General features: G+C 34.1%; 3 protein-coding genes across 3 annotated transcripts; all 3 read left to right on the top strand.

Moving 5' to 3' along the window:
- The first annotated feature begins 1,411 nt into the window (after positions 1-1,411).
- On the top strand, positions 1,412-3,906 carry LOC134264775 (toll-like receptor 13). Its single transcript, XM_062747056.1, has one exon. The coding sequence runs from the start codon at positions 1,412-1,414 to the stop codon at positions 3,584-3,586; it is 2,175 nt and encodes a 724-aa protein (XP_062603040.1). The 3' UTR covers positions 3,587-3,906.
- Positions 3,907-5,832: 1,926 nt separating this feature from the next.
- Positions 5,833-8,064, top strand: LOC134264768 (collagen alpha-6(VI) chain-like). Its single transcript, XM_062747050.1, has 4 exons — positions 5,833-5,952; positions 6,046-6,579; positions 6,760-6,840; positions 7,937-8,064. Exons 1-4 carry the CDS (start codon positions 5,871-5,873, stop codon positions 8,062-8,064), a joined length of 825 nt encoding a protein of 274 aa, XP_062603034.1. The 5' UTR covers positions 5,833-5,870.
- Positions 8,065-9,214: 1,150 nt separating this feature from the next.
- On the top strand, positions 9,215-12,237 carry LOC134264767 (uncharacterized). The gene is made up of 5 exons (XM_062747049.1): positions 9,215-9,262; positions 9,627-9,762; positions 9,909-10,150; positions 11,407-11,518; positions 11,882-12,237. The coding sequence occupies exons 1-5, from the start codon at positions 9,215-9,217 to the stop codon at positions 12,232-12,234; spliced, it is 891 nt and encodes a 296-aa protein (XP_062603033.1). The 3' UTR covers positions 12,235-12,237.
- The last annotated feature ends 2,091 nt before the right edge of the window (positions 12,238-14,328 follow it).

Genomic DNA, 14,328 nt, shown 5'->3' with positions numbered 1-14,328 from the left:
TTTGTCAAATGTTTATTTTGATTACTGTGCACTAAAATTGCTGGTCAAAATTACTCAACCATGAAATGTATGGCGTCACGTAGGGGAAATGATAAAAAGCCAAAAACACGTGCATGTTGATGATGACAATTTTATGATCACATTTTGTGGTGCTAATCGATGCATTGGAGTTATAGACATCGTTTTCCGCATTTGAAATCAGTATAAATTTCGTGCAATCATGGTATGGCTGACGGAAGTTTCAATGGTTCCAGTAATTGAATTGCGTAAGTGAATAAAAAGGCAACAAGATGTTTCTGTGCAGTTTGTCAAAAATTTAAACTTTTCAACAAAAAAAGGTTTTTCAGTTGTCAGAGAGTAAATTAAAAGGTTTCCAACCAACGATGGCGGTGACGTTGACGCGTAACAACGTCACATCAAGACAGGGCTTTTCATCATGTCACCTCGGTTGTTGTCAAGGTGTTATCACTGAAACCGATATTTATACAGCAAACTATCATACCAATATTTTCACCCTAAAATTGACAGAAATTCTCTGCTCTAATTTGGTCCGCGAGCTTGGCAACTTTTACGTCGATTTTACTCTCACGCGCGCACGTACGCGTCGTGTGCGTAATGTTTTTAGCATGTTCACACCGGGGAAATGTAGCCAGTGTTTGTCGAGACTTTCTCACAAACATTCATGTGTACCAAACCAGCTGGATTCTGTAAATTCTATCCTTAAATGAAAATTCGTGGCACTCATTTGGCGGGGGGATTTGTTGGCTTTGGAATAATACAGCTTCTATCAACCATTAAGACTATTGTCGGAAGCGTTGAATAATAATCAAATGAGAAAGATAAATGCTCTGGTGAACTCATTGCACAGGAAAATCAAGGCTGTAACCAATGTGCAAGGGAGATGATGAGAATTTTTATTTTAATTTTGGGGGGTATCGACATATCAATTTCAATAACTCAGGAATTATCAGTCAAAGTCACACAAGATTTTGGTAACTTGTAGATTAAAGATGAATTAAAATGTTTGATAACAATACTGGAAAACATTTTCGAAATAATAGTTTTAATTTAATTTAAAAGTAAAATATGCGTTTCTTTTTCCTTTCAGTATATTATTAAACATCTCGTTTTCATGCCACTACCTGTATAATAAAAGATTCGGGACATATACGGTTTTGTCTGTCCTACCGTTTGTCTGTTTTTCTGTTAAATCTTTTTGCAAAAACTTACTCCTGGGCGATGAAGGTTTTCATGTATCACATTCGAAATACTTGTGATAACCCCCCCCCCCCCTTTTTTGGGTGGGTACCAAAATATTTGACATCTTGACCATGTCCTTGTAGTTTTGCCTATTTATGTGAATTTTTTCCAAAATTTTACTTTTCTTTTGTAGAATCTTGGCTGAGTAAAAATGATATCAACACCGATAATATTTTTCACACTTATGCTGGTAGAAAGTAGCTCACAAATAAATCCGTGTAGTGCTGCTGAAAAAATTCCCCCAAAATGGAAATGCAAGTGCTTATTTTATGGCAAAAAGGCTACGAGTGTTACAATAAAATGCGTAAATAGGGATGACGACAAGCATTTAAGTTATATACCGAGAGTGCCAAACAACACAAAACACTTGTACATTAAAGGATATCGGTTTACAAATGTAACGAAACAGACGTTCAAAAATCTGGAAAACATAAAATTGATGAGACTGACTTTACTGGACAATCGTATCAGGAACATCTCCAGAGATGCACTTTCGGAAATGAAATATCTACGGGAGTTGGAGATCAGCAGAGAAATTCTAGTCTCAACAAAAGAAATTGGCAACATGTTGCAAGGTGTACACAGGACGATCAAAACTTTAAGGTTCTTACACAATACCTGGAATGAACCCCCTAATTTTGATAGGCTTAAAAACAGTTGTCTTACTCACCTAACCTTATCCTTTAATTATTTTCGAACATTGATGGGTAAATGGTTTAAAGGATTAAGGTGTCTCAAAACTTTAGATGTATCCTTTAACGGAATATCAGAGAATAACTACAATTTTACAGGTTTAGAAAATCTAAAAAATTTATTCTTAATTGGTAACTGGTTCAAGGAATTTCCCAAGTTTTGTAATTCCTCTATCAAGAAATTGGAAAAACTTCATTTTCAGTACAATAAATTAACTGAATTTCGGCCTAGTTACTTTCAATGTTTATCGAAATTAACGTACTTGAACTTAAATGGACATGCAATAAGAAAGCTTTATAATAACACTTTTTCGAATCTAACGTCTTTGAAAGAACTAAAAATGCAAAAGTTAGCCGGACAACTTTTTCATATTGAGGCAAAAGCATTCAAAAGTGCATCGCTAAAGAAATTGATTTTTACACAAAATGATTTTTGGTTTCGAAACGAAAGCACCAATCCTGCCCCAGAGTACTTTAAGTATTGTCCAAGTTTGGAGGTTCTAAATATCTCCGGGAACACTCTCGTTTTACATGAAAAAGAATTCATTTCTATGTTAAAGCCTTTGAAAAACTTGAAAACTCTTGGAATAAGAGGCATGCGGCTGGTCTATTTACCACATGGACTAATGGAAAATTTACCTAACTTGACCACACTCGACGCATCAAATAACGTTTTAAATGGGTCTTGGAATGGGGAATTGGTGTTTGGAAATAAGTCTAATTTAAAATTTCTTGATCTATCTTTTAATAACATAGATAAAATCACGCTTTTTAATTTCCCACAGACATTACTTAATGGATTATATGAAAGAGGTCTAAACGTCAGTTGGAATAAATTTTCGTGCGTTTGCGATGATGTGATTTGGTTTTATAGATGGATGCACTCAAACAAGAAGAAGCTGTCCATGATAAATAAAATTGCGTGTAGGTCTAATACACATGATGTGGGCACACAAATATTGTTTGACCTGACTGAAAGAGACTTATGCCCTATTAACCCAGCGTTGGTGATAGCCATTATAACATTTTGTAGTATAATAGCAGCAACGCTTCTTGTATTGGCGTTGGTGTACAAACTTCGATGGCACATACGATATTGGCTGCACGTCTTCAAGCATCACAAAAAGGGATACGAACTGATCACAGACGATCCCGATTTTTGTTATGATATTTATCTTGTGTACGCCGACGAAGACAGTGATTTTATTTTTAAGATTACAATACCGTTTCTTGAGCAAAAAGGGTATAAACTTTGTGTAAGGTGTCGAGATTTTGAGGTCGGAAAGTTGCACTGCGATAATATCGTGGACAATATTAACCAAAGTAGAAGGATTCTCTTCGTCCTCTCAAATCATTTTGCTAAAAGCAAATGGTGTGAATTTCAAATGCATTTTGCTTACAACAGATGCTTGGAAGAAAAAAGAAACAACATAATAGTGGCTGTTTTGAGCGAGGTCAGTTATAAATACCTTTCGAACACTCTCAAAGTTCTGCTGACGTCATATGACTACGCTCTTTGGTCAAAGTCTGACGAAACAGGACAAGCTTTATTTTGGGGGAAAGTTTTGCGGAAGTTACAGTTTCGACTAGATCGCACAGAAAGCGCCGAAGTTATGATTGGGGACATTCAATGATAAAACGCCAAGTACACTACAAATAACCCTACAAGGAAGTGCAATGTACTGATAATGACTGTGATAAATTCAGGGCAGTCGTGAAATGCAAAACGTATGAATATTGTCAAATATCTGTGATATTTCAGTGTTGTTCACCATAAATTTATTTTTTAACCATCCATACCTTTTGTTTTTACACAGAAATCTATGATGATCGAGTACAAACAGGGAAAAATAGTTTGTCATTTGTGTTAGATATATATTTAATGCTATTTCGGTCTTAATTGATCAAATTAATCTAACAATCAAATTTATATTCGCTGTAAGATTTCATTTTTATTTTTATTGCACAAAAGGATGGAATGGTGGTTAAAAACTGTTCATAAAACAACCAAATTGTCATTTTAGCTAGACCCTAAGCTAATTGAAGTTGTCCCGTTCCCCTGTGATATATTATATAGTCTGAGGCAATTTGAAACACTATAAATGTACGTAGTAGATCTCTGTAAAGTTATTACATGTATAAAACATACGTACTAGTATATTACTTGCTGTCAGTTTTGCTATATACTGATTAATATTTTCTCTCCATTGTTATTACATTGTTATTATTTATGTACAAAGAAACTGATATTTTAACTTCCTGTATCATGCAAATACAGAGAATATTTAATAAATTATACTTTCATGTAAACTGATTGAAAATGATTCGTCGAGAAACATTTGTCAAAAAACAATATTATATAAATATTGCATGTAGTTGAGAAACATTTGTCAAAAAAACTGAGGTTGACAATGGTTTTCGAGGGGTGAAAATTTTCAATGTTACACTCAACTACATGCTATATTTAATATATTTAATATACTGAATGTTTTATACAAATACATGTAACAGTGAACCGTGCGTGCATACATTCTGCGCAGTCGCTATTTTTTGGAATATCACCCGTCGTCAAGCAATGTTGACTGTTGCTACGCAGGAGGGCGTGGCTTCATTATTCAGCGGGTAATAGCGTTTTTTAACAAATGTTTCTCGACGAATCAGATTCAATTAATTTACATGAAAGTATAGTATAAGGTGATATCACCTATTTGAATGTAATTGATATCACTTAATTAATGACTAATGGCAGTAAATACCAACACATCTCTTTGTTAAATTCATTGAAATTGTTTACTCTGGAATATTTCCTTGAGCACTCGGAAATCCAATCTTTGTTCCTTATTTTGGTAGATGAGTAAAATTGATAATATTCTAATGATTTACATAATTTTTTCATCAATATAATCGTTTTTTAAAGTTCCTTTATTGAAATATAGGTAATTTATTTCGAGACTTAACTAACATATTGATATTGCTAGCAAAACATGGACTTTAAAACTGTATACACAGCTCCCTGTTGTGAATGAAATTAACATGTTACCTGCAGTATTCATTTCTTTATATATGTAATAAATATGCTAAAAATGAGACTTTCTGTTTTAGTTTACTATCATAAAATTTACAGAAAATAAACAATACGCATGCTCTAAAGTCCATTAAAGCAATACAAATTAAGAGCAGATCTAACACGGCCATTTATCACACACCAGAGGTGGAATCAGGTGTCACGGAGGAGTTAAGCATTCCCTGTCGACCTGCCACGATCAAGCAGACAAAAAAAGTGTGAAAATAATAGTCTAACAATGTGTATGAAACAGGTCAGCCAAGTTAACGGTAGATTGTATCGACCATAGTATTTGCAAAATGTTGACACTAAAACAAGATTGTTAATATCTTTGTTTCATGAAGTTATTTGTCAGAAGCTTGCTTCGTTTCAGAAATTGATTGAACGCAGAGCATGCTCCCGTGCATCAATCCAACTGGGAGACATAACTCCATATCCAGATTATAATGGTATATTGATACAGAAATGAGGGAAGATGAAAATGGAAAAGTTTTTATAACGTTTTAAGAAAAAAATTTTGTTGTTTGGTTACCATCAACGTTTTTTTTTCTGGCAAAATATCCAAATATGAAACAGATGTGTCTGACTCTGTGGTATCTTTTATCTCGAGTTCAGATGGATATATTGAATCAACATATGATTAAAAATAAATATTGTCTTTTATACACAAGATGTCGTCGATATACTACAACTAAATGTCGAACATAAGGCCAAAGCAAGGTACTTCTTTTTATGCAGAAGTTTTTGAATATTATGAATTTCAAAATACATGTATTACTTCTTATCAGTGCCAGGAAGGTCAAATCGCGTTATCAAATAAGAAAGTGTGACCTCGAATATTTTCAGTCAACAAAATGTTCATCATTCGAATGTTATCCTTCATAATTCTGACTTTCTCATTTCTAATGACACATTGTGCTCACAACATTACAACAGGTAATTTTTTTTTTCTTTTGAAAATCATGTAAATCGTATTTAATGAACTCATTAGTAAAAAGCAATTTTGAATTGTATCTTATTTTTGTCAAGGATGTAGGCCGTTGGATGTTGTTTTCCTGATCGACAGCAGCGGAAGTGAAAACAACGCCTCGTTCAATGCTCAACTTGAATTCATGAAGGAACTGGTTCAAAGTTCAGCGTCGTACAATAATGACACAAAATTCGGTGCAGTGAGTTTCTCCAACGAAGCCAAGCTCGAATTTAACTTGAATCAATATACCTCAACAGCTGATATAAGTAAAGCCATTGAAAACATTAGTCACATTGGGAAATTTACTCACATTGAAGAGGGATTCAAATTTGTAACCAACGTAAGTTTCACTAACACAAGTGGCGATCGACCGGATGTGGAAAATGTCCTTCTGGTATTAACAGACGGAATTTTTCACCCAGAAAATGCCTCGGAACCGGCTGAGATATTGCTCGGAGATGGTGTAAAGATCAATCTTGTGATTTTTACCGACAGAATGACAGATAAATTGAACAACAATGCCCAAAGCGTCACAGACCTAAACAATACGTTTACAAAAGATACATTTGAACCCATGAAATTCTTTTGCTCAGGTTTGGACTGTATTTTTAGTTGCATCAGAAAAATAAAAAAAAAATCATTAAACAAACAAAAAATAACAAAAATATCCAAAATTTTTAAAAATGTCTTTTTGAAACTTGTACTTTAACATGCTGAAAAAGCCAAATACATATACATGCATAAAATCTAACCCTAAATCTGACTTTTGATAGAAACGTCATCAAGTATCCCAATATCAACGTCATTTGCATCTACAGCCTCATCACAGACAACGCCCCATACATCCAATCTCGGTAAGAGTTTCTTCTGACATGGTAAAAAATACTCTATTCTCGCAAGTTAGTTCTTGGGAGCACTAAATAAAAACTACATATATAATTAGTATATATATTCCAATTTTTTTGTAAATTCATCTAATTGTAACAAAAATTACTGACTTTTTAAAAAGTATATATTACTTAACATGTAAATAAATTTTGATCAAGGAATTATTTTTTTAACCCATAATATAATAATGACGTGTTATAATTACATGTATACTATGGTTTAAAAAATTATTACGAAACAAGTGCCCGAGGCGTACATTCATTAAATTGTAAATGGCAATTAAAAGACTTATGAATTCTAAGTAGTTAGAAAAACGTAAATGCAATTTAATATGAAACAAACTTAAGGAACTAATTTTTCTTTTGAAAGTTTTATTTTGGGAAATCAAAAAACAACCGACTTATATTTCAGTTTATATAAGAAAAGTTATCCCTAGCAAAAATTTACAATATTAAACCATAGGAAAAGATAATAGAGGTGCATGTACTTGTAGTATTCTGATTTTTACTATATTTTAAGTAATTCATATCTACACCATCATCTAAGAGAACGCCCCATATAGCAAATCTCGGTTAAACTATAGCCATAGAACTTTAGACCTTACTTATTAAATAGTGAGTCCAAAAAGCTTGAATTTATTTCTGAAATTTTTGTACATTTTTATTGTCAAATATTTTTTCAAAATTTGATATTTTTTAAACACTTTCATTTACTGAAAGTAAATATTTTAATATTTTGCTTACTTAATTATAATTTAACTTTACTTTTTAGTAAATTATATAGTTTACTGTAAAGTACTTTTTTGTTAAAGGGTAAATCGGTTGCATTTCAAAAAAATCAGGGACAAAAATATTGCTTTATCAATGTACATTTACACTCAATTTTCGTTATCTCGAACTCGATGGGGCCGAGGAAAAAAATCGAGATCTCCGATTATTCGAGATATCGAGGATAAAATACTTCTGACATCCGAGACTTCCAAAACACGTCGACATATCCATGATATTCGAGATATCGACGTTTGAGATACCGAAGTTCAACTTCAACATGTTTATCCTTCAGGTTGCCGTGATAAAGTTGCAAGATGTGCGAGCTACGGGGCAGAAATTTGTTCTCAATTTAGGCCCTGGGCGGAGATTCAGTGTCGATGTTTCTGTAAATTCGATGAAGGTAAACCCAACTGTATATAATACTAGTATATATAGTGTACACTTTTCAAAGAGGGTGTATTAATAAATTTTCTGTAATATAGGATCATAAAAAATTTGAAAAATCAAATAAACTTTTCTGTGCTCTTAGTAACAGGAACATTTAATAACTATATTAATGTTTAAATGCAATACAATAAACAATGGTGTCATTTACTGTTAATATATATATAAAACTTAGCAGACGCCTAATTAGAATACATGCATTTCAGTGACTTTAACCATATGTGTTAATATATTTCTCTAATTTTTTATTTTTCAAAAATATATCTTTTTGATCAGATGTTACTGTACCAACGAATCCAAAGGTCTGGGTTACCATTATGAATAAACACCGATGAATTTGGATGTTTGTTTGTTTGTTTATTGTTTGTTTGTTTGTTTATTTATTTTTACTAAATTTGCTGTGTTATGTAGAAAATTCTAGATATGGCAAGCAAAAATTGTTTGGAAACAGAAGTTAATTACGCATTCTGAAGACTGAATAAGTGCACAAATTCCCGAACATATGTTGGATTTGCTAGAATAAACCCAAATTTACATGATTGTATCAAAAACTCCTCTTAAAATCTGAGCCAATAATATTGTTTGCACCACTTCTCCCTTTCCCACTGCACACAAACTGCATATAACAATGTTCAGCCTGACTGTTTAAATGTAAAATTATTTAGCAATTTATCTTACACACGCAGATATTAGAATGGACATTATTTTGTTCTCTTGTCTACACAATTATTTCACTTTGATTCTGAAAAATTTTTGTTGAAATTTCACGCTACCCGAAGTATTAAGACCACATACCTGGGAGTAGAGGTTCGACCACATATACAATTTTAACTTTGTATGATTGGTCAGTTTTGCACCAACTGGACATTTCTTATTGACCTTTTAGTTTTATCTCTCAGAAAGGATTATGTGACGTGAGATATATTCCTCCAAAAACCGGACACAGCCCAGCTTTTAAGTAGCTGGGGGAAATTTCAATTTGGAAAAAATATGGAAATCGTGTTCTTTATAGTTTTGGTGCTGTCTTCTGTTTTCCTCTCAGAATCTACACTTGCGGTCGAAAAACAACTACACGGCGACTTATCTGGTAAGGATTCAACATTAGATTCATAGTCCGTATATCAAAATGACCCACGGTGACATTGGACAATCCTATCGTAGAAGGAGTAAAAAGGTACAGTATAGTCGTTATTTCTTCATAGATGAAATGTATGAAAATAGCAAGTACGTATATCAGAATGGTCCACAGTAACATTGGACAATCCTATCGAAGAAGGAGTAAAAAGGTACAGTATAGTCCTTATTTCTTTTGATGAATTGTATAAAAATAAGCGAACAGTATTCAAGCTCAATAGTTCATTCAATCAAAACAATTCAGGAGCAGAGAAATCTTGGACCTCTTAAACATCAGATGTTGGATCAAGTGCCATGGGGGATCAAAATAACTATCTCCTACTTTTAAAACGTACATCTGGGATGCAGCTAAAATTAATCTAATGGTCCTGTAAATTAGGATTGATCGTATATGTGCAATATAGCTACATGTATTTCCAGATCCTGCGGCGTGTATAGACCACGTATCACTATGCCATACCTATGATCCTATCATCTGTACGATATATAAATCATGGGCAGAAATCCAGTGTTTTTGTTTTTGCCAGCTTCACTCTCATGGTAAACTATTGAAATGTTTATAGATCTATAATTAAATTCCTGCGTTGAGATTCAAATTCTTGTGAGAGGATAACTGCAACAAAGTAATATAATAAATTATCAATCAATATAATTTTAAAATTGCTGTTTTTACTATTTGGTTTCAGGGCAAAATTGGATTTACAAAACAACTTCTCCATCAACCTCAACACCTTCTACACAGCAGACCAGCTCCACGACTCAAATGATGACGTCATTACAAAAAGTGACCAATCAAGTACCCCGATCACTCTCCTGTTTCACCTGTGACGATTATTTAACTTTTCGTTGTCGATCATTTGCTACAGAATGTGACAATACTTGTATGATCAGATACAAAGATGGGAGACTGCAAACAAAATGCACGTTAGTAAGTTCGAAATGTCGTTACATGTACTGTAACACTATTCGTATTTTAACGGATATAACGAACAGCATTCAAGCTCAAAATTCAATTCAAGAAAACAAAATTGGAGCATATCAAACATGGACCTCCAAAACACCAGAGGTGGGATCACTTGCCATGGAGGTATGGCCATTCCCTGCCGACTTGTCACACCCGCCATGTTATCCTTGTCATGAGGAAAAAAATTCGTCGACAATTCAGTGCACATGTATATAAAATTGCCTAACAATTAGTTTGAAAAACGTCAGTCAGCATTTGACTTAATGTTAATGATTGTATTTGCTGACAAGGTCACTTGTGTCGACCATAGAACTTATGAAATGACGACTTTAAACGAGACTGGTGATATTCTTGTTTCGGCAATTTGTCAATAGTTTAATTCGTTTTATTAGAAATTGTTCACATATAAAGTGCATGCTCTTTCGTATCGAATCAACTGAGATATAAACCCCGTATGTAGGTAGTGCGAAAGGCGCTGAAATATGAATGCCACTAAATTAAGTATGTTAACTTGTATCAACCGGACTCTCGATAGGAAATCCCCTCAACTTTAACGTGGTTCAATCATTTCTGTTCAATTTATTTCTCCGGGATTTTTTTACTAGAAAATAGCGTAAATATGTCACAGAAAAATTTTTCATGAAAATAACAGATGTGGTGGTACCTGAGGAAGAGGATGTTACCGTTCCCAAGCACATGTTCTTAAACATCGTGTTTGATGTCATGTTATATGGCAACTTAAAAAGTAATTATATAAGGAAAAAAGGGTATATATAATTCCTTTTATTTCATCTAATTTTTTTTTTATTGATTTTAATATCAAATTCTCCAAAAGCTTTCACACGATTCTTTAAAGCCCTCCTATATCTACATGTATATGTATGAAACATGGAGATAACAATATTTAGGATCAAAAGTCCATAAAACAATAGGAGCAGAGCAAATACGGATCTCCAAAACATCAGAGGTGGAATCAGGTGCCCTGGAGGAGTGAGCATCCCCTCCCCACCGTGTGTTCCTTGTCATGCCTCAGTGATAAATTGTGTTTGCTGACAAGGTCATTGTATCGACCATAGAACTTACGAAATGATGACTTTAAACGAGACTGCTGAAATTCTTGTTTCATCAACGTGTTTGTCAATAATTTACCTTGATTTAGAAATTTTTCATACGTATAAGATTTCTATGAATAGTTAAGAGATTTTTTTTTCTATCTGTAGGATCTTGAATGTAGAATTGCTCAACAAGATGACTTTTTAAATATACGCAGCTCGACGCGCTGCTGCAGAGACAATGCTTGTGTTAGCGATACCCTGCAGCAGGCAGTTCTAGGTAAGCGTGCAAAATGGTGATGAGGTAGGATGGTGAAAAGAATTGCATTAAATTTCGTCTCACTTAACTATTTTCATTTTTCACTACTTGTCAGATGCTAAAAGGTCATGTATTAGTCGAAGATGCTTTTGCATAAAAATATAATTCCAATTTAATAAAACTTCGAACATTGGTATTTTTTAAAAAGATATACTGGTATACGTAACAATATACGTGACAATGTTACAATTTTCATGCTGTTTGTATACGGTACACAAAAATGTGATATGCTGTTGATTTCTTCAATTTTCAATTCGAAGGGATTTATGAATAACAAGCAGTTAGTAGCGTCTATCTTATCAATGACATTTTGATCTCTTACAGTTCATCATAAACAGATAGGGGGTCAAACAACACTGCCTATTGGTATGGTATCAAATTCAAAGACTCAACCAACTTCTGTGACAACCTCTCAATCAGGACATTTGTCAACCACAAAACCAGTGGTCAAATCAACAACAGCAAAATCAACTCCAATTCAAGTGACTCAGAATTTATCAACCATGAAATCATCAACTTTACAACATTTAACTCTTCTGCAGAAAACTACATCACAGAAGATATCAACAGTAACTGGCTCAACTGTCAACACAAAGTCCTCTTTAGTACCTAAAACAAGGACCACAACTCATCCCTGGGGTTTTGTTACTCTTCCCATTGGGAGACGTCGAAAATAAGGAACAAAATCAGCCTTTTTTACACCAAAAATAAATTTTTCCCCACGTTTTCTCAATATACATGCAAATACCTGACAGGAAATATAAAACAGATGGTTTATTTTACCTTTTTTTGTATATATCTAAATAATTTTCCCAAAAATTTATAAGCAAGTAATTTTTATATTCATACCAACGAATTTATGCAAAAATCTTATATGAAAAAATTGCAGAAAAAACGTTTTAAGGGCTTTAAAACTTCAAAAGTACAATTGAAATTTTAATGATAATTTTATTTTAAGTGTAATTAATGATGGTCTGAAAATTCACAATTCAAGCCAAAATGTGTCTTGAAAGGGTAAGTTCTAATTAAAACACCGAAATACAATACTAAACCTACTTTTATTCACGACGACTTTATTTCGCGATTTATTATGCAAAACTAATTCACGACGATTAATTTTCGCGATCAAGCCTATTTTGGTTCAATTTCTTAAACGAGGTAATAGACACATAGACTTTGAAGAACGGGTTCGAAAGTCATCATTTCGAAATTTTATGCGACGATGAGGACCTTCGCGAACTTTATCATTGAAAATTTCTGCACGCGAATAAAAGTTAGTAATTCAAACTGAGAGGATTTTTTCCGTTACTGTGAGCAATGAGCACACTAAATGATACCCCTCCGCCTCCTATAATGTCCATGTGTTGCTATATATTGTTTTACGTATATGTGTTTAATGAGTTGAATAATACTATCAAATGTTATCCAGAAGCTTCTAACATGTGACGTCATAGATAAAAAATAATGGCAATTTTACGTCCATGTTTTGCTATAAACCTAAAATATAAATATATAAAAAAGTAAAATAGGAGGTGCACAATGGCAATATGTAATAAAGATTCTGTGAAAGTTTCATTAAATTTCAAAATTACAATTGAAATTTTAATGATTATTCTATTTTAAATGTTATTAATGATGGCTTGAAAATTCATAATTCTACCCTATGTTTTCAAGCGGGGGTATAATAAAACTGAATGAAACAATAATTCAAATAAAAATGACATTAGTGCTACGTTGAATCTCACAAAAGGATTGTTCCATAGAGAAGTATACAGTATTCACTTACAGAGGATGTTTTTCTGCTAAATGTCAGCTTGGCATTCTTAAGCATGTCTTTCGCTATCTGAAACTTCCGCTCCCAGTGCTTGCCTATCGGTTCCGATCGTCATCAGATGGTCTCCAACCTTCATCGGATGTTTCGACTCTAAACCATGGCATCCTCCAGTTGGTGGGTCAGCAGTGGTGACCAATTCACTACTCGATGGACTCCGACTTCCAGCACAGATTATCTCGGCGGTGCCATATCCAGCAGGATTACTTTTCTGCTGCTTCTCTCAGTCTCCATGCTGCTGTCTTGCAGCTCTTCCTGAATCGTGTGAGCAGCTTCCACACCGATTGCACTGGGAAACCTCTACAGCCAACCTCTATTGGAAACAGCCAAACAGTCTGCACACTTAAGGCTTTTCCTCTCAAGTGCGACAATTTTCTTCCCATGGCACAGTCAGCTCGATTGCATCCAACGTCTTTGACTGCTGGGACACTAAAACTGCGTCTGGGATTAGGTTGGTTTCAACGATTTTAGGGAAAACTAACTTCTTGTCCAGATCGAACCTGAACTCCCAGTCATGTCCTCTATCCAACACTGATGTCCTCCTTGCTGCTCTTGTGTCAGCCATTGCTCCACCCTGTCTCACAAACTGTACCTGTCTTTGTTTCTTGTCTGCTAGTCGTTTCCTTCTATTTCCACCTCCAGCACTTCAATCAACTCCCGCAGGACTTTGGCATGTCGCCATCAATATCTTCCCTGGAATACTTGGCATACTGTTAGAATATGCACCATTGTCCTCTCTTTCCACACAGCTTGCAGCTAGGGTCTTTACTTAGCCCCCATTGTTGTAATTTTGCAGGAGATAAGAGTGTTTCATACACTGACCTCAGCCAGAAGGTTCTAAAGTGGTCCTTCCTCCACATTTATGCCCTTTTTAATTCCCTCTCCGGTAACTCCTACTTCATTCAGGTCCCTCTGTTTACCCAGTTCTGTTGATTGTGCT

The sequence above is a fragment of the Saccostrea cucullata genome, unplaced genomic scaffold, assembly GCF_032062105.1.
Source record: "Saccostrea cucullata isolate Sc308-1 unplaced genomic scaffold, CSIRO_AGI_Scuc_v1 ctg613, whole genome shotgun sequence".
Taxonomy (NCBI): Eukaryota; Metazoa; Mollusca; class Bivalvia; order Ostreida; family Ostreidae; genus Saccostrea; species Saccostrea cuccullata.
Note: the sequence above shows the minus strand (reverse complement) of the source record. Positions and strands in the feature narration are given on the sequence as shown.

Coding starts and splice junctions, on each gene's coding strand:
- LOC134264775 (XM_062747056.1), top strand. CDS start 1,412: ATGATATCAACACCGATAATATTTTTCACACTTATGCTGGTAGAAAGT.
- LOC134264768 (XM_062747050.1), top strand. CDS start 5,871: ATGTTCATCATTCGAATGTTATCCTTCATAATTCTGACTTTCTCATTT. Junction 6,580..6,759: donor CATGAAATTCTTTTGCTCAG/GTTTGGACTGTA, acceptor GACTTTTGATAG/AAACGTCATCAAGTATCCCA. Junction 6,841..7,936: donor GCCCCATACATCCAATCTCG/GTAAGAGTTTCT, acceptor TTTATCCTTCAG/GTTGCCGTGATAAAGTTGCA.
- LOC134264767 (XM_062747049.1), top strand. CDS start 9,215: ATGACCCACGGTGACATTGGACAATCCTATCGTAGAAGGAGTAAAAAG. Junction 9,263..9,626: donor ATCGTAGAAGGAGTAAAAAG/GTACAGTATAGT, acceptor TGTGCAATATAG/CTACATGTATTTCCAGATCC. Junction 10,151..11,406: donor TGCAAACAAAATGCACGTTA/GTAAGTTCGAAA, acceptor TTCTATCTGTAG/GATCTTGAATGTAGAATTGC.